Source organism: Phoca vitulina, unplaced genomic scaffold (genome assembly GCF_004348235.1).
Source record: "Phoca vitulina isolate PV1807 unplaced genomic scaffold, GSC_HSeal_1.0 scaffold5, whole genome shotgun sequence".
Taxonomy (NCBI): domain Eukaryota; kingdom Metazoa; phylum Chordata; class Mammalia; order Carnivora; family Phocidae; genus Phoca; species Phoca vitulina.
The window spans coordinates 71,960,312-71,988,028 of record NW_022589708.1 but is presented as its reverse complement, the minus strand read 5'-3'; the positions used below and the strand labels follow the sequence as shown (position 1 = coordinate 71,988,028).

General features: G+C 41.3%; 1 protein-coding gene and 1 long non-coding RNA gene across 2 annotated transcripts; one reads left to right on the top strand and one right to left on the bottom strand.

The window, feature by feature from the left end:
• Positions 1–1,371: 1,371 nt before the first annotated feature.
• On the bottom strand, positions 1,372–20,523 carry SLC46A3 (solute carrier family 46 member 3). The gene is made up of 6 exons (XM_032403277.1): positions 20,009–20,523; positions 19,377–19,589; positions 12,306–13,176; positions 10,574–10,657; positions 5,185–5,341; positions 1,372–1,467 (listed from the first exon to the last, which is right to left on the bottom strand). The coding sequence occupies exons 2-6, from the start codon at positions 19,563–19,565 to the stop codon at positions 1,383–1,385; spliced, it is 1,386 nt and encodes a 461-aa protein (XP_032259168.1). The 5' UTR covers positions 19,566–19,589; positions 20,009–20,523; the 3' UTR covers positions 1,372–1,382.
• Positions 5,248–19,368, top strand: LOC116631753. Its single transcript, XR_004299254.1, has 3 exons — positions 5,248–5,598; positions 17,149–17,275; positions 17,494–19,368. It is a non-coding gene; the product is annotated as an uncharacterized LOC116631753 (long non-coding RNA).
• Positions 20,524–27,717: the final 7,194 nt, after the last annotated feature.

Genomic DNA, 27,717 nt, shown 5'->3' with positions numbered 1-27,717 from the left:
ATTTTGTATTTAGTTCAACAAATGTTTATTGAGGATAAAATGAGGAATCAAAGATTGTCCCTGTCCTCAAGGTGCTTATTGTCAAGTAGGGAAAACAAACATGATGAGACAATGGAAAATGCTAGGATGGAAGTATAAGGAAAGTGCTATGGGCACCCTGCAGGGGTGGGGGGAAGTATAGGAGTGGGGAAGAAATGCCAAGACTATACAGAGGAAGCAGTGTTTTGGCTGAGACTCTGAAGTTTCATTGTCCCGAGGGAAGAAGAGCAAATGGAACAGTGTATAGAAAGACAGGCGGCATGAAAGAGTGTGTTTTCAGGGACCAGGGTGGGTCTCAGGATGAGTTTAAGGCAGTAAGAAATGGCTATCCCTTGATAAAAATAAGGAATGAATATTGGCTCTATAATATTACTTCCTGATTGGCTGCTTACTCAGTTTTTTTTTTTTTTTTTTTAAAGATTTTATTTATTTGACAGAGGGAGACACAGCGAGAGAGGGAACACAAGCAGGGGAAGTGGGAGAGGGAGAAGCAGGCTCCCCACCGAGCAGGGAGCCTGATGTGGGGCTCGATCCCAGGACCCTGGGATCGTGACCTGAGCCGAAGGCAGACGCTTAACGAATGAGCCACCCAGGCGCCCCTGCTTACTCAGTTTTTACATTTCTTTATAAACAATTTTTTATGGTATTTTTTTTCCAATCAGCCGGTTTACCTATCTAATTATATTAGGAAAAGTAAAAATATATATCATTTAAAGTGATTCCATTTTCAGGTTTTTGCATCTATTAAAAGCTTTCACTGTCAGTAGCACCCTGTTGGGCTCTATAAAACAAAGCATTATCCAGGCAGAGGTACTATTGTACTAGAAATATTTGAAACTTCTATCATTTTCCTATCAGTGAATGATTCATCATAATTTTGAACAGTTAGGCCTTCAAAATCTTCAAGAGGGCAGAAACCCATTTTGCAGATGAAGAAACTTAGGTATAGAGTTAGTTCTCCTTCCTTAGTTGCAGTGAGACTGGAGTATGTTAGGATTATTGGATTACCGGATTATTGCTTTTGATTTTGTCAAATTTCTTAATCCCTGTTTATACTGTGAAGTTTCAGTTTCTGTCCTAAATCCAAAAGTGGGAAATGTTTTGAGATTTGTTCTTCTGTCTATGGAAATCTATCACATGATATTCATAAAGTGCTCGAAGTGCATGATACTGTAAGAAGCTAGAGCGAGGAGCTAGTTCTCTCACTGTTCAGTTTAAAAGAAAGGACATGTAGCATTGATTATTCATGAAATATTGATTATGGAACTAGTTTACATTCCTCAGAAGTCAGAGTATATGATATGTGCTTTCAGTTTTTTTGTTTTTTTTTTAATCACAATTAATCATCTGTCTGAAGTGTCTTCACTGGATTCCTCTTGTGTAAGAAGTACATAGCTTCCTTCATTCCAGTTGGTGCACTTGACCACACTGCAAAAGCAAACAAGATATTTTAAAATTGTGATGAAGGCAATACATAAATAACCTGTATTCTATCTTTCCCCTGACTATATGGCTTCCAATAAATTATGCAAATTATATGTAGAAGGAATATAGTAGCATTTTGAATACAATTGACTCACTGTGCATAGCATTCTGAAAATAATAAAAAATCTAGTTTTTTTCTCTTCCAGGTACCTACAGTGTCCATCTGTCCCACTGTTTATTCTGTAGTCCACAAAAAGTAGCTGTGACTATAGATATGGCTGAAGTTCATGTTCAATACCTATAACTGAAGCTGGGACAAGAAGACATCTAGAATTTAAAAAGCAGTAATGGGGGGCACCTGGGTGACTCTTGGTTTCGGCTTAGGTCGTGATCTCAGGGTTATGATCTCAGGGTGGTGAGATGGAGCCCAGTGCTGGGGCTTGGTGCTCAGCACAGAGTCTGCTTAGGACTCTCTCCCCCTGTCCCTCTACTTTCCCCCACCTCAAGTAAATAAATAAAATCTTAAAAAAAAAAAAAAGCATGTAATTATATTTTAAAGATTTTCTTTATTTGAGAGAGAGAGAGCACAAGCAGGGGGCAGGAGGGACAGAGGGACAAGGAGACTCCCCGCGGAGCAGGGAGCCTGAGGCAGGGCTCGATCCCAGGACCCTGAAATCATGACCTGAGCCAAAGGCAGACGCCCAACTGACTAAGCCACCCAGGCACCCTGCATGTAATTTTATTTTTTAAAATATTGAACAGTATAGGGTTAAAAAAATCTCAGAAGACCATCTATATTTACATTAGAAACATTATTAAAAGGATAACTATCTTTTAGCTAGCTGCATATGTGTTCATAATAGGTATGTATAAATATATGAAGAATAAAATTAAAATTACCCATTAATCTACTCCCCAATTCTTTTTTTTTTTAAGATTTTATTTATTTACTTGACAGAGACAGCGAGAGAGGGAACACAAGCAGGGGTAGTGTGAGAGGGAGAAGCAGGCTTCCCACGGAGCAGGGAGCCTGATGTGGGGCTCCATGCCTGCGGAGCTCCATGCATGGGGGACTCAAATCCCAGGACCCTGGGATCATGACCCGAGCCGAAGGCAGACAGTTAACGACTGAGCCACTCAGGCGCCCCCTTCCCCAATTCTTATTAACATTATGTTTCATGCTATGGATGCACCATCATTTATTTAATCATTCTCTTGTTGGACATTTTGGTCATTTAAAAAAAATTTTTTGTCTTAATGAACGTCTTTATACCAGTGGACCCTTGCACAATGCAGGAGTTGGGGCATCCATGTCGTTGGAAATGTTCATATCACTGTTGACTCCCTAAAAACTTAACTACTGATACCCTACTATTGACCAGGAGCTTTACCAGTAATATAAAGCAGTCTATTAACATGTATGTGGTATGTTTTATATATATATAATACTGTATTTTTATAATAAAACTAGAGAAATGTTACTAAGAAAATCATAAGAGAAAATCCATTATAGTACTGTATATATTGAAAAAAAATCTGCATGTTAAGTGAATCCATGCAGTTCAGACCTGTGTTGTTGTTCAAGGGTCAACTGTATATAAATTTTTTACATTACTGACCATTCCCTTAGGATATGTTTGTAAAAGGAATCACTGGGTCAAATACTATGAACTTCTTAAAAAAGCTTTTGATACATGTTTATGAATTGCCTTCCAAAAATGATAGTGCCAAATAATACTACTACCAGCAACGTATAAGATTGATTGTCTCATCGTGTACTCATTAGCACAGCGTATATTTTTAATTTTGCCAGTTCAATAGGTGAATGGTCTCTTTTTAAAAAGCTATCTAGTAAAAATAACTTTTCATCAAAATTACAGAGGAACTGCAAATATTGTTATACTCTTACACAGATCTAGGTATCAAAATTCAGTAGAGACAATATGTACTGAGGTCCTACTATGAATAAATGTAGGGCAGTCCTTTAAGGAGTTCACAGTCTTGGCAGAATGCGTAAAGCCTGGGTACATCGGTACTTTTCACCCTTACTCACCCCACCCCAGCCCAGTGCTCAGGAGAAAGCAGAGATGCCTTTTGTGCCCCACCTTCTACTGATCCCCATCACCGCGCTATGCTCTTAGCCATGTGGAATGGGCAAAGCCCAGCAAAGAAAGGGCAGTGTGCCCTCAGCTCAGTGTGCTGGCCCCATAGAATGTGTTGACCCTGTTTGCCTGGGCATTTTAGCAAACACTTACCTAGTTAGATCATACTTTTCATTAACCAAAAGGCAAAGGGAGAAATAAATATTTCTCTTACATGTCTGACTCTGGTCTTTATACTCTACGTACTATTCACAAATAGAATTTAGTACTTTGTGTTTATTTGGGTATTTACCTTTAAAACAGGAATCATTAAATAAGCCAACTCTCTGGAAAGAACATTCCTGATATTCAGTGTTCACTATTTGCTCTTGTCATCAACCCAAGACTCCATATTAAAGTCTATCTTCTTATATAATCTGACCCTCAGAGGATATTATACTCTAGGAAATCATAGTTTTTATCTACCTATCTATCTATCTATCTATCTATTCTTGGATGCTAATTTAATCAGTTGTTCACATTTAAAGAGACAGGGGGTAGCTATTCAGAGTCTGACCCAATCTTTCTTTCTCCTAGTTTTGGTCAGCCTTGTCATTGTCTCTTTCTTCTTAGGTTTTCAACATTATCAATAGATGTCTTCATGTCTAAACTTTATTGAAAGGGGCACCTGAGTGGCTCAGTTGGTTGAGTATCTGCCTTTGGCTTGGGTCATGATCCCAGGGTTCTGGGATCGAGCCCTGCATGGGATGCCCTGCTCAGCAGAGAGCCTGCTTCTCTCTCTCCCTCTGCTGCTCCCCCTGCTTGTGCACACACACTCTCTCTCTCTCTCTGTCAAATAAATAAATAAAATCTTAAAATTTATTGAGAAAAGTACATTCTGAGGCAAAACTTTGTTAAAAAGAAAACCACAGGCCCAAAATGGCATCAGGTAGGCCAAGTTATCAAACCTGGACTGAATATGTAACTTAACTGCAGTTCCAGCCTTCCCCAGAGACAGAATCTTCACTAGTCAGGCAAGAGTTTTCTGATCAGCACCAATGAGTCTGCCCCACGGGCCCCCTCCATCCCGCAAAGGAAGATGGGATCATCTACCTGATAAGACCCCCTGCCCTTCTCCTTAAGGGAAGGTGACTTTGCCTGAAATAATTATTTCTTCTCTTTTGCTTCTTGATCCACCCTCCATCCCGTGAAAACCTTCCACTCAGCACAGCTCCTCAGAGCTCCCCTCTACTTGTTAGATGGGATGCTGCCTAATTCATGAATCAATTAGTTAAAGCCAATTAGATCTTTAAAAGTTACTCAGTTGAGGAGTGCCTGGCTGGCTCAGTCGGTTAAGCATCCAACTCTTGATTCTGGCTCAGGTCATGATCTCAGGGTTGTGAGATCGAGCCCCACATCCAGCTCCATGCTGAGCATGGAGCCTGCTTAAGATTCTCTCTCCCTCTGCCCCTCCCCACCCACTTGCTCTCTCTCTAAAACAAAAATAAATTAAAAAAAAAAAGTTACCCAGTTGAATTTCTTCAACAACTTTAGCAGTCTATGTAATTTTACCGGTGAGGTTAGGGAATTCATTTAATCCAGCTATCCTTTGATAAAATGATTAAAAATAATTACATACCATAGACTGATGGCTGGAATTAGTAATAGAACAGCAGACAGCAGAAAGGTGAAGCCTGGGTACCAAGCAACGGTCGCTGAATAAATTCCATTAAAAGTAGAAACTGCAGCAACTCCGCCAAGTGTTTCCAAGAAAGCAATGCAAGCAAACAAGGTGCCTGTTTGGGGTCAGGGTGTGCAGGGAGAAAAAGAAATGGCTGAGTAACAAAACAATAGACAAAACAAAGGGAGAAAATTGTTCCTCGCTGAAAAAAGCAAACGTGGGGCACTGCTTGGTGAACAGAAGCTATTGCCTCTAAATCCCTGAGAAGCCAGTAACCCATTTTGCAGGTGAAGAAACTGAGGCCACCGGTTCTCCCTGACCTGATGTGAGGGAAGCTGAAAACACAACAGTTTGGATGTCAGTCGGGCAAAGGTAAGAGGCTCCAGCAGCTGACACATTCGAAATCCACAGTCTCCTCTCCCTGCACAGCCGCACACATAGCCACAACTACCACTGTCGTTCCAGATTATCTCCCACTCGGTCCCTAAGCTGGGGACATCTGTGACACACCCGTAAGTGTATGTGCCAGTGGCTCCCTCCAGCAAAGGTCCTATCCCGGGGGCCTTTTGAAAGTTAAAGCAATCCTTTTCATCTGCTTCTCAGCTCTGGCAAAAGTGACAGCGGCAGACAAAGACGATCGCATATGGGTTCCGCAGTTTGAATTTGAGCCCTCCCTTCAAAGTGAACAAATTCAGTCCACACGCTTCCTCCGTGTGACTCTTAAGTAACTCTCTGTGCTCTCGTTATGCCATGATTTGATGTTGAGTGATTCTTTTCTGCCTCCCCTACTGGAAACCGCCTCCACTGTGAGGTGGCTTGCAAGACTGAGTGAGTGGGGATCCCGCTGCTGTCCGCTACACTTGCTCCACACCACGTTTGGGAGAGGGCAGTAGGCCCTGGAGCATTGTTCGAGAAACACAAAGTGGCTACGTGGCTAGTCCAAGCTCATGATCAGAGAAAAGGGCTCATTAAGTCTACTGATTTTTAGTTTTGTCTGGAATCCAAGATCACATTGACCAAGCAGTTAAACCTCTAGACAGGATGTACTTTTCTTCCTCTTTGTCAAATTTTGCATCACCAAAGTTCTGTGACAGTTTTCCACTTTCCATGACGTCCCCAGTATACGTTCCTATGGAGCTTCTGCAGACTCTCGCATTAAGCCATTGTGCTTCTTCCTTACTTTGCCAAGTTTACCTTTCCATGGTAAATGATAATGTATTTGTCTTACAGACAATGCAAATCATGTAAATAATTGTATTTGATTGGACTGATAAGAAGGAAAAGGCGAGCTTGAGGGTCACCTTTCATAACTGGATTATGGTTTACATGTCTGTGTTTTAATTTTTCCCATGGTCTTGGTCTAGTAGACTGTGTTGTGTGTTGATTTTTATCTATTTAAGCTTTTTGCCCTAGTATATGTATTCTCGTATGTTGCTTCTCATTCTTCATTGAATGACAGGTCACATATTCATAAAACATAAACATAGCTCTGAAGAATATTGTATTTTCACGTATATGTCTTCTTTTAACTAAAACAAAAGCTCTGTTCATGTCGAGTGCACATCTACTTTGTTTACTGCTGTGTCCCAGGGCCTATCTGTCCTGGCACATGGTAGATATGTTTAATCCTTATTTGTCAAATGAATGAATAAAAGCTTAATTCAAGAGCCCAGTTATCAATCAGCAAGTAGCATAAAGACCTACTGCTTCCATGTTTTATGATAAGACATGAAGTCAGTTTAATTGGAAGTACTCCTCACTATCTAACTAAGCTATTATTTTCTTCTATTTCTGATCCCTTGCCACAGCTAGGCACAGTGCCATGGAAGACAGACTGGATTGTTCTAGTCCTTTTATGCAATGGCTTAAATCCATTCTTGATGGCAAGTTGGTCAGGCGGTATGTCTGTCTGGCATAAACAGCCATACTATTACAAAGTAGGGTTCGCTTGTTGCTTAACTTCCCCAAGCAGTTCAACTTGTTTAATAGTTACCAGAGATAAACTGGAGTAAATAACAAGTGCAGGTTAATTTACTTCCTATACTTTTTTTAATTCAATAGACCTCAAAAGTCAAGTCTGTTTTTACAGTGTTCCGATTTGTAATCAGAAGGAGTATGCAGGTAGTGATCAGGTAAGAGGTCATCTGGCGTGGCTTTAGCTGTGAGCTTCACAGCTGTATGGAGCGCAGAAATTCCAAAATAATTACCCAAATCTAGTTTTGTCTCCTCTCTTATTCAAGATAATAGGGATAGTGAGAGGCTAGTGAGACATTATGCAGTGTTTCCCTTCTCTGATTAAAGTGTATAACATTTTCACAAAAATATCCCATTTTTAAAAAGTAATGGAGGATGGGAATATATTTAATATGGAAATTCTGACATCACCAAAAGGATTTTGTAGTTTGCAGTTAAAAACAAAGTAATTATCCTATCCTAGAAAAATGGAATCACGATTCACGAAGTTATAATTCAGAATATGGAATGCCAAAAAGTAAACAAAACATTTTGAAATGTCACTATATTTAACAGTATGAAATGACTTTTAAAAAGCCATTTTATAAATAAACTAAACCAAATATAAACAGAAACAAACTATACACCCCGACAAGTCTATGTTCCAAGTTAAAGCAGGTAGATTTTTCTATTTTCGCTGAACAGCTTTATTGAGATATAATTCACATACCTTAAAACCCACCCCTTTAAACTGCACAGTTCACAGAATTGTGCAGCCATCACCCCAGAAGAAACTGTATCCATTCCCAGTCACCCCCTATCTCCCCAGCCCGGGACAGCACTTCTCTGATTTCTGTCTCTATGGGTTTGCCTTTTCTGAACATGTCATCTAGATGGAACCATATTTATATGATAGTATGTGGCCTTTTGTGTCTGGCTTTTTTCATTTAGCGTCATGCTTTCAAGGTTCCCCCACAGTGTAGCAAGTACCATCAGGACTTAATTTTTATTGCCAAATAATATTCCATTGGGCAGATATACATGTGTCTATCTGTTCGCCAGTTCATGGGCATTTCCATTTTTTTATACTTTTTGGCTATTATAAATAATGCTGCTATGAACATTTGTATATAAGATTTTGTGTGGGTATATGTTTTCATTTCTATTGGGATTTCAATTCCATTCTATTTCTAGGAATAGAATTGCTGAGTCATAAGATCACTCTATTTAACTTTCTGAGGAGCTACCAAACTGTTCTTGCAAAATGGGCACATCATTTTATGTTCGGCCAGCAATGTAAGAGGGTTCCAATTTCTTCACATCTTGGTCTGTCTTTTTTCATTTTAGCCATCCTAGTGGGTCTCATTGTGGTTTTGATTTGCATTTCCCTGATGGCTAATGATGTTGAACATTTCTTCATGTGCTTATTGGCCATCTGTACACCTTTTTAGAGAAAAGTCTATTCAAATCCTTTGCCAAATAATTGGGTTTTCTTTTTGTTGTTGAGGTTTTTTTTTTAATTCCAGTGTAGTTAACATACAGTGTTATATTAGTTTCAGGTATACAATACAGTGATTCAACACTTCCATATATTAGTCAGTGCCCATCGCGCTAAGTGTATTCTTAATGTCCTCCGCTTATTTCCTCCATCCCCCCACCCACCTCCCAAGTTCCTTATTAGACATTTGATTTACAAATGTATTCTCACATTCTGTAGGTTGTCTTTTCACTTTCTTGATGGTGTCCTTTGAAGCACAAAAGTTTTTAATTTGGATAAGTTCTAATTTATCTATTTCTTCTTTTGTTGTCATGCTTTTGGTGTCATATCTAAGAAACCATTGCATAACCCAAGGAAGCAGGTAGGATTTTACATACTATAGTTACACATTTTTATATCCCAAAGTGGTTTTCCAGTTGGTCGTCATTACATAATCTATAAACAGCTGTGTGCATATACAGCTGCATCTTATGAGTAGAAGAGAACCAAGAAATATATTTTAAATGTAGTGAATTATGCAGTCTTGCCCAGTGTTGACTAAACTGCCATAAATACAATAGCATAATTATGAATGATCCATCAATAATTAATATGAATATTTGCACCAGGCTAAGACATGAAACAAAAGAAAGCTTCAAAGTCTAACAGTATTCATATGATACAGGGAGGAAGAAGGGCAACCCCATATGCCTAATATCTAACTAGTAACTAGTTCCAACCAGAAATTTAATTTTTTTGTCCTTTGTATTGGTCATTCTTTGCCTTCCCTTTCAAACTGTTTGATCTCCTGTATCCTGCTCTGTGCTTGGGGGGCTGACCCTTCGGATCATATGACGTGGATTTCCTTGCTAGCCTGACTTTCTGTTGTGCTTGGTCAATGGGATAAAGGTGGAGAGAAAGGTTGTGGTGTTCTGTCTCTGCTCCCTTCTTACTGGGCCATCTTTTCTGGGTGCCTTCACCAATGCCCACCCCCCATACTGCTGCCCTTCTACTGAACCAGCTGAGTGGGATCCTGTTTATGCTAGGACTCTAATTCAGGCCCAGCTCTAACATTTGTGGGGTCCAGTGTAAGAATACAATGAGAGGCCTATATATTATATTCTAAGTATTTAAAAGTTACAGTTCGAATAAACAAACTTAACTAAGATATATTCTGTCTCCTCTCTCTGAGAAATATACTATATTATATACCGTCACGATGATTTGGAGGGTCAGGAACAAACTTAGAATTCTCAGACATTTTAGAGTTCTGTGTAGGAAAATGACAGCACTGGCAGAGCTAGCTAGCCCTTGGCCCTCAGTCCCCAGCTGTAGGGTGCAGCCCACCCATGTTGTGTTCTACCTCTTGCTCCATCCTGCTCAGAAAGGATCATTTACACATGGCTGTAGACACCCCACTCTGCAATTCTAAGGTTGGGCCAGATCTCCTATAAAGAGTCATGGCTTGGCTACCCCTTTGATCTAGAGGGGAGCACACTGGGGTCACAGTCCACCCTCAGGCTAAAGGGTCTGAGGAAGAGTACCATCCAGGCACTCATGGATGTGAACCCAGAGCTGTCTGGTGGGGAATTACGGGGGTCCAGGTAACCAGAGTGTAGTCTAGAAGGGGTAGGTGTGGTGGGCTCCCAGTGGGCATCTACCTAGCTCTGAGCACTGCTCTCCTCTTGGGGCAGGGTCTGGCCAGAGCAAGCTTCTAAAGCAGGAGACCCTGGGCAGGGGCACCCCTGCCTGAATATAAGCCTCTTCTGAACACAGAACTTACCACTTAATTCAAAAGGGAGTTCTGAGCAGAAAAACGGTTGTAGAATATTCTGAAGAATCAAACATTGGTTGTACATAGATTTGAGTTGATACAGATTGTAGATTCATTATTTCCCTTCAGCAAATTAAACTCACCTTGTTCAGTAGAACGAACCACTTTGGATACCATGGAGCGTAGAACAGAGAGTGGCACAACAGTGAAAAGGAACGGCAGCCTGACTGTAAGAGAAATGGTGGGAAATCATGGGCTAAATCAGAAAACCAGTGGTCAGTTTTTGATGTGAAATGTTTTCTCTCTAAGCATCCTAACTCATTGCACCTAAGGACTGAAGTAATTAATTATAGACTTCTGTTTAATGAATACACAGATACACTGCAGACAGGCCAGCTCAAGGTTCGTTTGCCCTCTTATTCCAGTGCTAAGAACAAGAGTTCAGGGAGGTTTGAGGTCCAGATCTATATATTCTGCCAATTGGGACTGATCTGCTATTTCCCTGATTATTGTAGAAACCTCTCATTTAGCAAGGTGTGACTTAGCTTTCCACATTTGTTTTCTGTTTTTGCTTTTTCAGACATGGCATTCTTAGTGTCTGCATTCTTTTATCATATTGATGCACGTATTGATAAATTGATTCTTTATCTTTATGCTTCTTCATCTTTGTGTGGAATAATTTCATGAACACAGATTGCCTCTCCTCTTAAATTATGGACCCCTAATAGTAGCATTTCTAGTTATATATGATAAAATAGCAATATATTATTTTTGCAGATGACTCTAAAGTTTTCAGTGTGATTTCACATATATTAACTCACTTGGCCTTGGCAACTCTAAGGGAGACAGGGAGAACTGACATTTACTGAATACGAGGCATTGTGCTAAGTGCTTTACAGTGATTTCTTCTAATATTCATTATAACCCAGTGAATTCGGTGCTACTGTGCCCATTTTATGGATGAGTAAATGAGGGCCCAGAGTAGTTAAGTAACTTGCCCAAGATCACCTGGTACTATAGATGGACATTAAGCCCAATTCTATTTGGTCATCCTGCTTCCCTGCAAGGGAGCAAGAGGTTGACAGTGCCTTTGTAAAAAAGATGAAATTAGACCTTTCTCAAGGTCCCACTTTACAGATCCCTTAGCTCTTTCAAAGGCAGCATCTCACTCAAGCCCTACTGAAACCACTTATGGGGTAGGTAGTTAAGGAAGCAGTCTAGTTTGGCAAAAAGTGATTTATCAAAAGCCAATTAATGAAATGACCAATTTGCAAAAGCCTATCTTAAAGAATTTTCTTTTTGAATATATTCAATAAATATGAATTTTATAAATCTTTTGAGTCTACTTTATATAATGCTCTTTAAAATTTTTATGGAAAGTAGCCTTCTTAGCAGCACATTTATGGGGCAGAGGGAGAGGCAAAGAGAGAATCTCAAGCAGACTCCCTGCTGAGCAGGGAGCCTGAGTGGGGCTCCATCTCATGACCCTGAGATCATGACCTAAGCCAAAACCAGGAGTTGGATGCTCAACCGACTGAGCCACCCCAGTGCCCAGTGCCCCAACCTTCAGCATTTAAGAAATATGCAAGTTGGCAAAAGTTGTTTTGAAGAATTGACTCACAAGAAGAATGTTCCTCAAAACAATTTTTTGTCAAGTATGCAAATTTGGAAAATTGTGCTTATTCAGTGAATTGCTTTTTTTAAAGCAAATTGGCTTTCAGTTTCTGGCAAACTGGCTTTTAACAAAGTGCCTTACTTGAACTAGAATGCATTAAATAGAGAATTATATATTAAAAGTTTATCACCCAACAGACTAAATTCATTTGATATAAACATAAATACATGGTTAGTTCTAAGGCTACATTTGTAACTTACCTAAAAACATCATCAATGTTGTTTTGGCAAAAGCAATCATAACCATTCCTGCCATGGTGGTAGAGATTCCAATGAAGGCCATATGAATGTCTTCCATACAGTAAGAAAAAAGCCATATTCCTAGGAAACTACTAAAAAAGGTGACACTACCCAGAGCTGATCCATAACCTATAAAAACTTCATTCCAGCAGAGTGGTGAATCCAATTCATAAAGGATAAAGATGGGGGAAACGCCAACTATCACAAAAAAGTAAGTGATCATTGTAAAAAGTAACAAACAGAGATAATACCGTCGCCTACCAGAAGTATTTTTAAAAAGCATGGAAGTTCGGTACAATAGGTTTTTAAAGCCTTCACTACATGACATGGAAACATTCTGAGATGAAGATTCTGTCACTGAGTCACCAAGAAAAAATGAAATATAAATCAAATTAACAGTAAGAGCCATAGCAATAATTAAAAAAGACCACACAAAACCTAATTCTCTGATAAAATAGCCAGAAGACAGTCCTGTTAATCCAGTGACAAGTCCAAGTATGAAGTCGATTATAGCTATTCGAATTGTTCTTTGTTTCTGTTCTGTACATTGATCAACTATGTAGGCAAAACAGGCTCCTAAAAATGTGGTGTAATTGCCACAAAGTGCACCGATGAAGGTAGATGCAATCAAAAGCTGGAATGGAAAAGCAAAATAGGAAAGCAAACAGAGCCAAATACTGGTTGCAAGAGCACCAACAGAAGACAAAATCAAAGGGAATTTTCGTCCTCGATGATCACTATGAGATAGAAGTATGAATGTAGACACCAGACCAGGAATTAACCCACTTATGTCCATCTGCAGATTGAAAAGAGACACTTTCTTCTGAACTTCCTGCAAAGAGACAAAAAGAAGACAATGTGTTTACAGAGATATAGACAACATGCACAGAAATAATCACAATGCATACTTTTCTTTACATTTCCAGTAGGTCACCAACAAGGAATCTCTGGTGCATGGGTTTGATACAGCCTGAATCTTCATTCAGTTCATAAAGCAAGTATCAAGAGGCAATATAGTAATTGAAGCTCAGGCATAATATGCAAGTACCGTGGTGGGGACTTGAACTCATAAACAGACAATTGTGTATTGGTGCGTGTGTGTCTTATATAGAAGATCCACAGACCCCAAGACATCTGGGACTGGTCATATAATGATTTTTCTTTCTTCTATCAACAGTTTAGCACTGAGATCATGCCCACTGTTGTAAAGCAAGAGCAATACCCTTTCCTGTGATAGATCTTTCTGTCTACTTAAAGGGGAATGAGTGTCACATGTAAATGTCATATTTGATAGGCCTTTATTTAGGAAGCACTCAGTTGCTTTGTTCACATGTGTCTCCACAAATAAGTTTCTTCTATTTCTTTACTTACTAAAAAATAAGATAAAACCCAAAGAGCAGCTTTGCACTGACTAAAGATGGTAGCATGCCATGAACTGAGGAGTAAGATAAACCCAACTCCGGAGGACCATAATCACCAGGTAGACACACACATTGGAAGATGTTACAATCATTACGCTAGTTATTTGATGGGAAGAATTTTGGGTGATTTAAAAGCATTTTCTGTTTGCCACTTCTCTCTGTATTTTCCAAATTTTATATAAAGAGTATGTCATTTTTATACTAGGGATTACTAAACTCATTTTTAAAAATAGATTCATGTAATATTTAGGAAGACCCTAAAACAACTGATGAACCACAAAAATACCAATTTCTGAAATTAATTTTTTTAAAGAGTGAGCCTATGTTTATTTTTATATATTCAAATAATGCAAGCAATTTCAGGTTATCAGGAAATGTTCTAGTCCCTCAGACTCAAACCTTCAGTCATCTTTGTTTCTGGCATTTCCCTTCATCCATGCCCACCTACACCTAGTGCTTCTCGCATCCTTTACCTCTTTATAGTCCCTGAGCTGCCCCTGGAAGGACAGGGCTCAGAGTTTTCACCTGGACTGCCCTGGCATCTAGCTGGCTCTCTCCTCAATGCAGTCTGTGATGCCAGCCCCCTCACTTTGCAGATCATACACGCTAATGGTGGCAGCATCTTACCAAAACACACTAGCAGCATGTCTCTCACCTGCTCAGCCCACTGCCTGCTAGAGAAAGCTCACACTCCTAGTCTGTTGTGTAAGGCCACCGAGATGCGGTCCAACCCCACTCTTCTGCATTATCTCCACTCACTCCCCCCCCCAATACTCTGTTACAGGCACAGTCCATAGTCAAGTCCCACGTGGATTTCCCTGAAATGCCCAAACAGATGTAATCTCTCCTTCTATTGAAACTTCTCATATGGCAATTATCATTCCCCAGTTACATTCTTTGGTGTAATGATTAAGAGCTCTGGAGTCAGATCAATCTAGATTCAGATGTAGTCAGTTTTTTTTTTTTTTAAGATTTAATTTATTTATATATTTGAGAGAGAAAGAATGAGACAGAGAGAGAGCATGAGGGGGGGAGGGTCAGAGGGAGAAGCAGACTCCCTGCTGAGCAGGGCGCCCTACGCGGGACTCGATCCAGGGACTCCAGGATCATGACCTGAGCTGAAGGCAGTCGCTTAACCAACTGAGCCACCCAGGTGCCCCATAATGTAGTCAGTTCTTTACACAGCAGTTAGAGTGATCTTTAAAAACAATCAGCTCACGTCACTCCTCTGCTCAAAATCCCTCAGTGGCGGGTGCCTGGGTGGCTCAGTCGGTTAAGCTTCTACCTGCCTTCGGCTCAGGTCATGATCCCAGAGTCCTAGGATCAGTCCCATGTCCGTTCGTAGAGCTCCCTGCTCTGGGGGGAGTCTGCTTCTCCCTCTGTCCCTCCCCCCACTCGTTCTCTCAATCTCTCGCGCTCTCTCTCTCAAATAAATAAATACTTAAAAAAAAAATCCCCCAGTGGCTTTCCTTACGCTGGAATAAATCCGAATTCCTTGCCATGGCATGGGTGGCCAGACATCATGACTTCTCTGATTTCATGTCCACTTCCTCACTCCCCTCAGCTGCAAGCCATTCCTCAAACACTCTGTGCTCATTCGCCTTTGTACTTGCTATTCCCTCTGCCTCCCTCCTGCAGCTCACTTCCTCAATTCAAATGCCACCTCCTCAGAAGGCTTCTGCGACTCATCACACAATCCAAAGCAACCCCACTAACCCTCACCCAGCGCTCTATGAGCTTGTCTGGCTGTATTTTCTTTAGATACTTGCCACCCCTCGACAGGACGGGTTCCTTTCATTGAACTGCTCAGGTGTGCCCTCTCCACTACAGCATAAGCTCCAGAAGGGCTGGAACCCTGTCTTCTCCACCACAGCATCACCAGTTCCAACAACAGTGCTTCACAGGGCGCGCCCTAGATATTCATCCGCGCCTGGTTGCATGGATGAATAAGCAAGTAAAATGGGCCTTGTAACTTGCTAGCTGTGTGTGATCACCAAATCATTTATCCCTATAGCTTCATCTGACAAGAGGGGGTAACCCGAGTCCCTATCTTGCAGGCTGTCGTGAGAGTTGCATTTAAAGTCAGTATGTCAATATAAGGCACACCGCACAGATCCTATTACGGATTAGTGCTTAATCAACTTCGGCTGTTTTCATTTTTACTAGGTCAGGCTTCCTGAGCACATCTCTGTATCTCTAGGGATATAAAAGCCATCAAGTAAATATTTACTGAATAAAGAAGTAAATGAAACAATTATCTTTTAATCAACTTGTCAACAAGATGTTCCAGTTTGAGATTCCTCCTCCCATTTCCACCCCTCCCCCATATCCTGTCTTCTGTCTACCGTCATTCCTAACCCAGCCTTTTACACAGACTACTCTCCTCATCTGCAACCTATACCTTTTAAACTCTGGAGAATTATAATTATATATTAGGTAAGGAGATGGGAGAAATCAGAGTAAAAAGTGCTATTCCCTGTGCAAGTTTGAACAGAATGACAATGTAGAGAGAGATATAACTTAAGGAAAGGAATATCAATTTTTAAAAAGTCACAATTTCATAGGCTAAAATGTATAATTACAATTGAGCAGAAAATATTCTCTATCTGCTGGTAATAAGGGATTGTGTTAGTTATTAAAAGGTTTATAAATAAATTACTGAATAAGAACAACTTCATGATCTGGTTAATGCCAACTTGTCCCCTCAAATAGCAGCATCCCTATCTTGAAAGTACCTGAAGAGAACAGACCACAATGGCCAATTTAATACCTCAAAACCAGTCAGTTAACCTGGGAAGTAATGGGTGGGAAGGAGGGGGTGACAAGGGGCTTAAAAATTCCTTCCTCTGCAAAAGTCAACAAACATGCCTAGAATTCCCTACCTCTTCTCCCTCAGCCAAGACCTTCCTTCCCACAGCCTTGCCATTTTGTTAAGACGTCCTTTAGAGACTAATCTTGCCCAAGAGAAGTATGTGGGTGTACCTTATAGTCAAACTCAAAGATTTGAAAAATAGGTTAGATCAATATTTATTTATATGGATATACATATTAATCCCAGTGGATTTGAAAAATAAGACTTTTATTCATATAGACTTTCAAAATGGTAAGTGTAAGTCAAATAGCTCAGTTTATTCTTATATCTGAACCCTGAAATTCATATTATCTTGCATTCCAATACATGTGTCCACGTGTGTATTTGTTTTATAGAAGGATAAATAAATATGGTATAACAGTAAGAAGTTCAATACATTATTGTGTTATGCACTTTTCTTATAAGTAATTGGTCTTTTGGGGGAGTGGGAAAGAACAACCTGAACTGAAAAAAAAAATCATTTATTTATTTTATTAGGGACTGACCCTGTGCTATGAAATTTTGTTTTTAGGGTTATAAGAACAGTTCTCAAACTCCTAAACTTCTTTTAGTCAGCAAGTGGTCAGCACCCACCAAGCAAAGCTGGGAATTGAGAAGGAAGCTCATAAAACAGGCAACATTTGTCCTTGGATTTAAAGGTAAAAGGATATTCTTTCTTTTTTTAAGATTTTATTTATTTATTTGAGAGAGAGAGAGAGAACACAAGTGGGGGGCAGAGGGAGAGGGAGAAGCAGACTCCCCGCTGAGCAGGGAGCCTGATGTGAGACTCGATCCCAGGACCTGAGCCCAAGGCAGATGCTTAACTGACTAAGTCACCCAGGTGCCCCAGGTAAGAGAATATTCTTATACTGAGCAGGAACAGTGTCCAGAAAAGGGGCCAGAGGGAAGTGCTGAAGGTGATGGTGGTGCCTCCTGGGAAGCAAAAGTGTTCCTCCTTCCAAAGGAGCTAAAGGTGAGTGGCCCACCTGACCTGTCTCGGTTATGGGTGGAGACAGAGGTGCTTTCTAGCTCCCCAGTCTGAGAAAAAGCACCTGTAGCTCTAGTGCACCAACTTTAAGGGAAGGGATCTAGGGCAGTATGTCCTCTTGAATGTTAATCTAATTAAAAAACAATGAAACAACAATCAACTTAAACATTCGGCAAAAATCTTCAAAATGAGACCACTGCTCTGGGCAGTGGGGGGCTCTCAGCAACTAGGTAAGGCCAGAGGGGGCCAACAGTCATCACCTGCACAGTCACAGAGGCCACCAAGGTGACTGAACCACAGCCTGTCTCCCTTTACTCTAGGAGGGCAAGGGCAGCAGATTTTTCCAGACATTCAAGTCCTCTTCCCCTCTGTTCCTCCCATTGCTCCCAGGTGTCTGGTAAAGGAAAGCACAGAATCCAATATAGAAACTGATGAGCCTTTTGAACCTTTTCACTCCCTGGGAATGACATATATATATAAAAGGAAACATTCTTGAAATCAGGAGACAAAACCACAAGGTGAGACCCTTGGCCCTTCTATTTTTATGACCTCACTTTAGGCCGGAACCTTGATGTCTGTATGTGTTCCCAGTAATTATCAGTTCTAAGATAATTTCTCCCATGGAAATGAGAAAATGAGGAACAGCAGAAGCTGTGCCAAACAGCCAGGCCTCAGCCTAGCAAGGTTATACCTGACACCTCGGGGAACATCTCCGGAAATGCTAGAGCCTTCCTTCTCGGCCCTTTGCCATTTCTTCCAGGCCTCAGACTCATCTTCCAGTCACACCTGAATTCTCTTCTACTGAGGAGAAAAATCTTAGAGCCAGCCAGCAGGTGATTCGAATTCCCTTAAACTCTTCTTGTCCTTTGGGGAGGCAGTCCCACTCTTTTGCCATCACTAAATATCCTCTAGGGAAATAGGTCAATGTTTCTAAGTGTGGTCTGTTTTTAAGGCTTTCTGGGGGGAAAAATTCCAAATCTGAATGCATCTCCTTTGCATCTGGACATTGGCAGACTTTGATTTAAAAAACAAAACAAAACTGAGGGAGCAGGAGAATGGCGATGTACCTCCTGTTTTAAACAAAAAATTGGGGGAGGAGGTTGGAGAGGCAGAAGTAATCTGTAATATCTGGCTAAACATTTTCAGTGCCCTCAGCACCAAAGTGAGTGCTCTCCTCCGCACGTAAGCTCACACAGTAGCTCCTCAGCATTTGAGAGTCAGAGCTGATCTGAGAACAGCAAATGAGGAATGACACACTGCTTCTCCATCAGCCGATGACGGACCCCGGGGCCCATCGTGTTCAGTGATGGGCTACGTTCTGGGGGTCACTGAAAACTGGGTCATGTACATGCCGTAGAAGGGGGGATGGGTAAGGCCAGAGGGGAGGGAAGGGAAAGGCAGAAGCACCCTGTTTGACCCCACTGAGGTCACCCAGTACTCATTCCAGCTGGCCTTGGTCAAACCTTCAGGCTTTTGTGTGGGAAGGAGGAAGGGCACAGCCACTCAGGAGATGAGATTAGGCTGAAATTTTCTCAGAAAAGAGAACAGCCAGTGTCACAGAAGAAGAAGGGGATTTTACTTAGAAGAAGCAGATTAGAGGTGTCAGGAAACTTCAAACAGGAGAACTGAATAAAGGCTCTTGATTTGGGATTTAAGAGTTTTAAGGTGACCCTTGAGGGATCAAGGGATGATGAGTGCAAGGCCCTCTTTCATTGAAAACCCCATTATACATTCCCCTTTTATTACATTTTAGGGATATTTTAATTTCTTACCTCCTGGAATGCAAAAATGGGGCTGCTTTTGTTTTTTCCACACTCAGAAGTATTGCTATCAGATACAAAACTGTAGTTGCTCGTTTCTTCCCATATTCTCCTATACACATACTGGGTTGTCAGTGGGGTAGCCAAAGTCATAGCAAATGCACTAAGGCAAATGGCAGGTTCTACAAAGAAAATCTTCATATTGCCTGGGTAGGTAGCTGAATTCTATGAAAAAGAACGGGGAAGTTAGAGGAATTTTGTGGAGTAAACAGGCAAACTAGGGAACAGAAAGCAGTAAGCACTTCCTAAGAGATTAATTTTTACTTTGGAATAGGGTACGCAGTAAACCCGAGACTGTCGTACTTCCTATTTTTAAGAGTTACGACCTTTTAGGACTCACGCCGCCTTAAAATAGTTTTATAAGTTGTCACCCATTTTCATTTGGAATAATCTCACTACAGTCCCCACCTTGTATACTGCCAAGCGGTTTTCATAAGGGAAACAGTGAGGTTCCTCTGAGAACAGGACAGTTGCGCAATTGTTTGTTATTGTTATTTTGCTGCTTGTTAATAGGACAGGAAGGAGGCCTTCAAAAAGCAGCTCCCAATCGTAAAGGGATTTTTTTTTTTCTCGTTTAAACTCACCCCACGGTTACAGTCTTCCTGCCAGGCTAGGCGCGGGTCCGATCATTTTCGGGGCCCGGAATCTCTGGGGGCTGTCTTCTCTTTGGGGGGGGGGGGTGCCCTGCGCTTCCTGGGCACGTGCCCAGCAGCAAATGCTCCCGGGGACACTGGCCGCCGTCTGGGTCGGGGGCCGGGTCTGCACCGCCGCGCTGGGACGGGGAGGGGAATTTCCGTTGAATTCGACCAAATGCACCTGTCGGGGAAACTCAAGCTCCCATTTTAAAGCAAACGACTCCTGCGTCCAGAGTCACGACGGCGACAGTTCGCTGCGCAGCCCTCGCTCGGCTCCTCGGCGGCCCTGCGGACTCGGTCCCAGGGAGCTGCGGGAGTTGCCGGCGCAACGGGCGGCTACTCCCTGCGCGGTCGGCAGTCTGTCCGGGGGTCGGTGGGTGGGTCTGTGGGTCCGCGGCCCGTCCGGTGCTCGGGCGACACTGGCCCCCGCCCGCCGAGCACCACCGCCCGCGGAGAAGGTAGGGCCGCTGGGGTGCGGGTGTTGCCGCGGGCGTTGCTCTCACTGTCCTGCCAGGCTCTCCTGCCATTGGGCCCCGTGGCCGGCGACCTCGCGGGGATTGGTCCGCTTGACGTCACTCTCGTGAGCCCGCCCCCAGAGGCCCAGGCTGATCCCACATTGCCAGGTTGCCGGCTCCCGGCTGCTGGGCAGCTCCGTGGGCTCGCTCCAGGGCTCTGCAGTGAGAAAACGTTTCTAGGCCCGGATACCGTTTTTCACAGAAGTACACAGGAGATCAGTTGCAAAAGGAACATATTTGGGATGCAGCTCTCCGTAGCATCCGGGTCACAGGGCAAGTGCCCTAAGGAACGCAGAAGATGGGGACAGAGTAGGGAGCTCCCGTGGAGGGTGCGGGAAAGAGAGTGCTCCTGGCAAAGGGCCTGATTTGTGGTCTCTGGCTCTTCCTGGGAGTGTGACCTGGGGCAAATTATTTCATCTCTATGACCCTCCATTTCTTTGTCAAGTGGACGTCACAATCCCACACCTAATGAGGATTTCTAATGAAACCCTCAACATGTGTGTGTACACCGTAGCCCTGGAGCAAAGGAGGGACAGTACATGCCTTCCAACAAGCCTACCAGCAACACACCCGAAGTTGGATTTATTAGTTTTGGTGAGGAGGGGGAATGCATACATGAGGAACAATGGGGTATCTCAGTAGAGGCATTAGAATTTGTTACCGGATTTGGGTTTGTACAATTGTGGGAAGCGTTCAAGAAAGCAAGGCCAGGCACTGCATTGGTTGCTGTCAGGAAGTGGGGGTAATTCTATGATTGGGTATCTTAATTCTTAGTAAGAAGGAGTGAACGCTAGATGGAGGTTAAAGCCATTACTGATAAAGAAGCAGCTTGTAGTAGACATTTTTGGTCATTTTTGTGGTTTCAACAATGTTCCTGATCTGTGTTCAGACAAGACTGTGGAGTGGTCTTGTTTTTGTCTTGATCATGGTCATAGAATGGCTTTGTCTGATGTTATTCTGTGAAATTGTTTTTAGTCCACAGAATGTGGTCCCGACGAGCTCATAGCAACATCAAGGACAGTACCCAGATGTCAGAGCTGCTTTCTCTTTCTCCGTGCTCAGTAAATGATAGTTAAGTCACTAGAACGTTGAGTCGGAAGTCTTAGATTTGAATCCTAATTGCTACTTGTAACCTACGACTTGCCACTTAACTTCTCAGCTTCTTCAAATGAGCATTTATGAAGCACTTGATATGAGTATGAAACAGTGGAGCATGGATGTTGGTTGGAAAGAAGGTATACAAAATTGAACAGGACACAGTCGCCTAGGAGGACAGATCATATTTTAAAATTGTAGTATACTGTACTAAGGGCTAAATTAGGGGCACATTAGAAATGGGATGGGCAGTGAGAACAGCCGACTGACCAAGGAATGTTGGTCTGGAAGGGAGAGGTAGAGACCTGACCACTTCCCAAGATCACAAGGGAGAAGAAATGAAATAATCTATGCAAAAATGCTTTTGAGAATTGTAAAGCACGGCATAGTCTTATTCTCACTAAAATAATATCTATTTTTTTTCCTAGCTGCATCCACTTTCTAACTGTTTTAGCCAGCTCAGACCCTCTTGTTGAGATAGGAGGAAAATGACCACTTCAGGTGATTGGCCCCTGTAAAATCAAGCAGGTCAAGGTCATGCCCCAAATCTCAGTATCTTAAAATGGCAAAGGTTTATCTCTTGATCTCCTGCCCGTCTTAGGTCACTGGAAAGCTTTACTCCCTGTCATTTTTACTCATGGACACAGATTGATGGAGCCATCACCTTAATATCATCACTGGCATCAAGGCAGAGAAAATAGAATATGGTGAATCTGATACCAGCTTTTAAAGATTTCCCCCTAGAAAAGATACATACCACTTCTGCTCACATTTGATTGGTGCAAACAAGCCACAAGGCCATGTGAAAAAGTGAAATCCTATCATGTACTCAGAAAGAGGAAGTAATATCAGCAAATACCTCTAATGACATCCTTGTCCCCAAGGCCATGATTTCTCATGAAAATCAAGAGAAGGGAAAAGGCATTTAAGAGATGCTCTGTCTATGGGCAGAAACAATTAGTAGCCAATATATATCCAGGCTTTGCTGTCCCTGCTCTTACACATGGAGAGAGCCAGGCCTTCTTAATTTACTCTCGGCTGCATATCTCTATGTGATAAAAATTGTTATGCAAGCCTTTTTCCTTTTTTCCCTCCAAATAATATTAAGTGCTTGAGTATGTATTAAGCTAAAGAAGCCTTAACCAACCATCAATTGGAATCTGTCACTCTACTAGGTGCTGTGGATGAAACAAAAAAAGTTAACATACCACAGTTAATTATCAAAGAAATGCCCATTTATTTTTTAGGAAAAGATGAAAATATATGAAAGGAGTAAAAATGATTCAAAACAAAGTCTATGGATATCATCACAGACCAGTAATTGTCATTCACCTACTGCTGTTGTTGCTGCTCATGGGTTCCCACTCAAGCCTTCTTCCCTTAAAGACAGAAATCAAAAATAAAGTCTAGGCAGGAAAGGAGGAGTGCCCACCGATTGGGCATAATCTCCCTGACCGTGTTTCTGAAACATGAGTCACCAGGTCTCCAGGAGGATTTTGAATTTTTATGTTTTCAGTTCAGTGAACCTAGAAATTTTAATGTAAGCATATTCTGAAATTGTATTGACGCTTGATATTACCTGTATTTATATTTCTGCTTATGATCACATTGGCTCCAAGTAGAAGTACTTTAATAATGTCAGACTAAAGAGAAAATAAGTGGACTAAATATATAAATGAGATGCCCAAGCTAAGTGGAGACCAGACCACATTCTATCACATTGTTCAAAATGTTTTGATAGTATTCCAGGAGAAAGTGTGGGAGAATTGAGTCATTACCTGACACGTGAATAGATATACCGAACTCGGAAGAACCCATGCTGTACAGGGCAGTGCCCTTGTCAAGTGGCAGAGCCAAAACAGAATATAGTAGTTACTAGATTTTGTTGATTTCAAGAGGAAAGTGGCTTTTTCACTTTTGATAAAATCAGTAGAGTCAGATGTGATGAAATGACCTTCATTATACCAATTACTACTTAGCAGGTGATTGTCAGTACTGCGCTGATAAGAGTCTAATTATACAACTCTGAGCACAAATTGTTGAAAGGGAATGTAATCCGATCATATGACCTTGATCGATAATATGCCAAAACAGACCTGAATAAGTTTTATCTATCCGAGAAATTCATAACCTGACTTCAGTCCTTGGCTTTTTCACTGTTACCTTGGACACTGTTGAACAAATTCCTTTTTGAAATGTTTTCTCCCTTTGGGGTCTATGACATGGCTGTATCTTTCTACTACCCTAAGAGCTCCTTCTCAGCTTCCTTGGTGGGCTTGCTTCTCAAACCGTACTATTCCTCAGGTTCCATTTCACATCCTCATGTTCGCAATCACATCCTCACTTGTGACTCAACTACTAATACAGCCCTCACTCCCAAATCTCACCCACTACTCTTGAACTTGACACCCAGAGTTTCCACCTGAGTATTTTTAAAGACCACTGCATAGTTTTAAATGTCCAAAACAGATATTCTCTTCTTATAAATCTTGCAAAGGGACTAAGGATTTCCCTAGTAAATCAGAAATCCCGGCTCTTTCCCTTTGGAGTTTCAAGTTATGGTAACCCTTCCGATGTGCTGGGATGGTTCTAAATGAGCTAAGTGTCAGAATGGACAATAATGGCCCTCAAGAAGAAATCCACCAAAATGATGGTGGTGGTGGTGGTGGTGGAGGTGGAGGGAAAGGGCTGGGCTGGTAAGCCAGGCCAATGCCAGGGCCTGTCTGGTCTTAGGGGGAGGTCAGGTGGGAACAAAGTAATGATGTTACATCCTGTCCTGACCCACCATCTTGGACCTTGGGGTTCCTCAAGAGAAATGGTTGATTATCTGTCCATGAAAATGTTTGTCACTAGAGTTGTAGTTGGGTCTGTGCAGTGGCTAGGCCTCCAGCCCTCAGGTGTGAGAGCTGGATGTACTGTTTTCTGTATCAGCCTCACAAAAGCAGAAGTGAGAAACATAGGCAGTCAGATCAGACTTCTCAATTTTTTTTTCCTGCATAACAGAAGTAAACAAGACTGACTCATTTGGACAAAGTATGCACCCGAGAGGTCTTACTTTCCAAGGAAGGGAGAGCTCAGAGAATGATGAATGGGCTTCTCATAAATAAAATTTGCTTTATTTATGTAGTAACTTACGTATGGCTTTATTTTTCAACCACAGCAGGTGAAATAGGATATATGTGAAAGCTTCTAGAACACAGTCTCACACTTGGTGGGTATTCAATGATGTTTGGATTTGAATCTAAATCTTGTTTAATAAGACACACATCCTGCTGTGTTTGATAAATTACAGGGAAGAACCTGGCCACTGCTTCAAGTTGACATTTCCTTCTGTGACCCCACAGAGCAACTGTCATCTTCTTCTCTTAAGAGGAGTCAGTCCCATTTTTAATGGGGTTGGATATGGGAAGGATTTGGAGTTAGCAGAGTCAGTTAAATTCATGCACGTGTGATTCCATGTTTCTAGGATTAGTCCTCCTCCTGTGTCCAGCTCCTTACCCCAGGCCACCATCTTCTCTCATCTGCATTGCTGCAACAGTTTCTCACTTTGGGCACTCCACCTCTCCTCTTTATCTGCATACAGCAACAAAGCATGATCATCTTTACATAGATGTAGGAGCACATCATTCTCTTGCCTGAAACCGTTCAATAGCTTCCCTATTGAATTCTGAATAAAGCTCAGCCTCCTTGCTGTAGCCTGAAAGGCCCCAAATTATCTGGCCACTATCCATCTCTGTGCCCCTGAACTCCTTCCTACCATCAGGGTTATTACACTTTTCCTTTAGGTGTTAACTTGAATGTCACCCTGGAGAAGTCTTCTCTGATCATCCTGCCAAACTAGCAAAGTGTGTTCTCTTCTGCTATGCTCTAGCTCAATGGCTTCTTGTTTAAGACTTCACATTCTATATTATTTATTTGCATGTTTCCCTTTTTTGTCATCGATTCCTTGCACTAGAATTGTAAGCACAGAACCATGACTGACTCATGCAAGACTGTCCACATCTACAGCAGTGGTTGGAACTCAGTAAATCTTTGTCAGATGAATGAAATGAGATGATTTTGTTCAGTGCTCCCAAGTTATGGAATTGTACACAAAATCTGCCCTTGTGAACCACAGAGAATGATTATCTGATATATTGATTTTTCTAAGGGACTGAGTTTATGACTACATGCATTCTTGCTGAATCACTTAAAAGAAATATGTACCAGAGTATTCAGCAAACTGTGGTTATAAACAATATTCAAATATATTATGTAATAATGATGGAAATGAAAAGGTTTTATTCATAAAACCAGTCTAAAATGTGTAACTTCAAAACTAATTGTAATTCTATCTGAAATGTTATTCTTTACCAGAAAAAGAGGGAAAAAATGTTCATTCCCACTAGTAATCAAATAAACTCATATAGGATAAAATTAAAATGTCATCTTCCACATTCAAAATAGGCAAAGATTTTATTTTTAAGATAAAATTTATTTGACCAGTCTGAGGCAAAATGAACACACTGTCATACACTGTTGGTGAAAAGTCAGTGGGTAAAGCTTTTTTCAGAAAAATAATGTAACAATATGCACTAAAATCATTAATGTTTTGGATCCACATTGTCTGCCCAGCAAGTTCTATTGGTAAAATAATAATGAATTGATAGAGAAATTGAGCTACTTGGATTTTTACAAGGTTGTTTATAATTTGAAAAGTCCTAAATATATAACACTATGTAACTATAGCTATGTTGTATAAATAAAATAATAGAGGAATAGTGCATATATATAATGGTGTATTTAGAAAGGCTATTATACTGAAAATTTAATGAAAATTTTTCATACTATGGCATTGAGACAAAAAGGAAATTAAAAGGAGTATATTGCAATTTTGTTTAAAAAGTGTAAGTATACATGTGAATACAGAGAAAAAGGCCCATAACATAACATACCAAGTACTAATAGCAATTATCTCTGAATGATGGGATTACTAACAATTTTTATTGCGTATTAAATACCATAGACAGTATAATTTTCTGTATTCTCCACATTTTCAACAATGAACACGTATTAATTTATAATCAGAAAAAGTTTATTTTTATTTTTTTAAGAGTTTACTGAAAAAGAAACAAGAGAGGGAAATGATTTAAAAAAAAAAAAAAAAAACCCATGCAAAATCACCTATATTTGTTACAAAGCTTTAGGAAAAAAACCCTCAGGACTTCTCAAAAGTTGATTCTTTTCCAAGCAGTGCTACAAGCTTCACAGTTGAATCAGCAACCACATGGCAAACTGACATCCTGGGCCTGTCGCATGTGGTCCAAGATAAGACAGGATGGAAGCCAACTCCTGACAGATAATCAAGAGTTCTTTCTCCGGAAAAGTTCCTTGAGAAGGAGAAATAACTAACTGTTGTGGAATGAATGGAGGAACCAGGGTGAACTTTTGGGTTGCCTGGGCCAACCTCTTGAAAACCAGAAGCACACAACAGTGGAGACTCAAAGAACATGAAACGCTCTAGTCCAAGCCTTTAACTCTACCCATAAGACAACTGAAGCGAAAGTGAGTAACTGTGTTATTCTTCCCACACTGTTTTTGCTGTTCGATAGTGCTGTGCTCACAGAGAGGTGGAAATGCTCCTCCTGGGAGTTCCCACCCAGCTGCCGACGGTCCTTCCTCCATTATTGTTTTAAACAGAAAATGAATGGAGTCTTTAAGGAGGAGTGTAAGAAGGCAGTTAAGAAGTTTAAGAAGGAGCTTTCAGCAGAAGAGGCTCCCTGCCCATGCCTGTGCCCCAGGAGGTAAAGTGTACTATCTTATCTTTCCACCCCAAGGCTGCTCCCAGGTCCCTCAGGTCATACTCTGTGCCCTCAGGTCATACGACTGCACTCCGGAGGTTATGAAAACAGGGCAGTCACACCACCTTGGCAGACACTGATGGGGCGGGGCCCACACCCGTGGGTATCTCCAACAAAAGGAGATGTCTTGCCGGCATTCACACCAATCCTGAACCCCTGGATTATGGTTTAGTTTATTTCTTCCCCCCCGTAACTCTGATAATAGATT

Excerpts from the sequence above, each read along its gene's own strand:
- SLC46A3 (XM_032403277.1), bottom strand. The coding sequence starts at position 19,565 with ATGAAGATTTTCTTTGTAGAACCTGCCATTTGCCTTAGTGCATTTGCT. Across the intron at positions 13,177-19,376 it reads CCATTTTTGCATTCCAGGAG|GAAGTTCAGAAGAAAGTGTC; the intron begins GTAAGAAATTAA and ends GTCTCTTTGCAG. Across the intron at positions 1,468-5,184 it reads ATTCCAGCCATCAGTCTATG|TGTGGTCAAGTGCACCAACT; the intron begins GTATGTAATTAT and ends TTGCTTTTGCAG.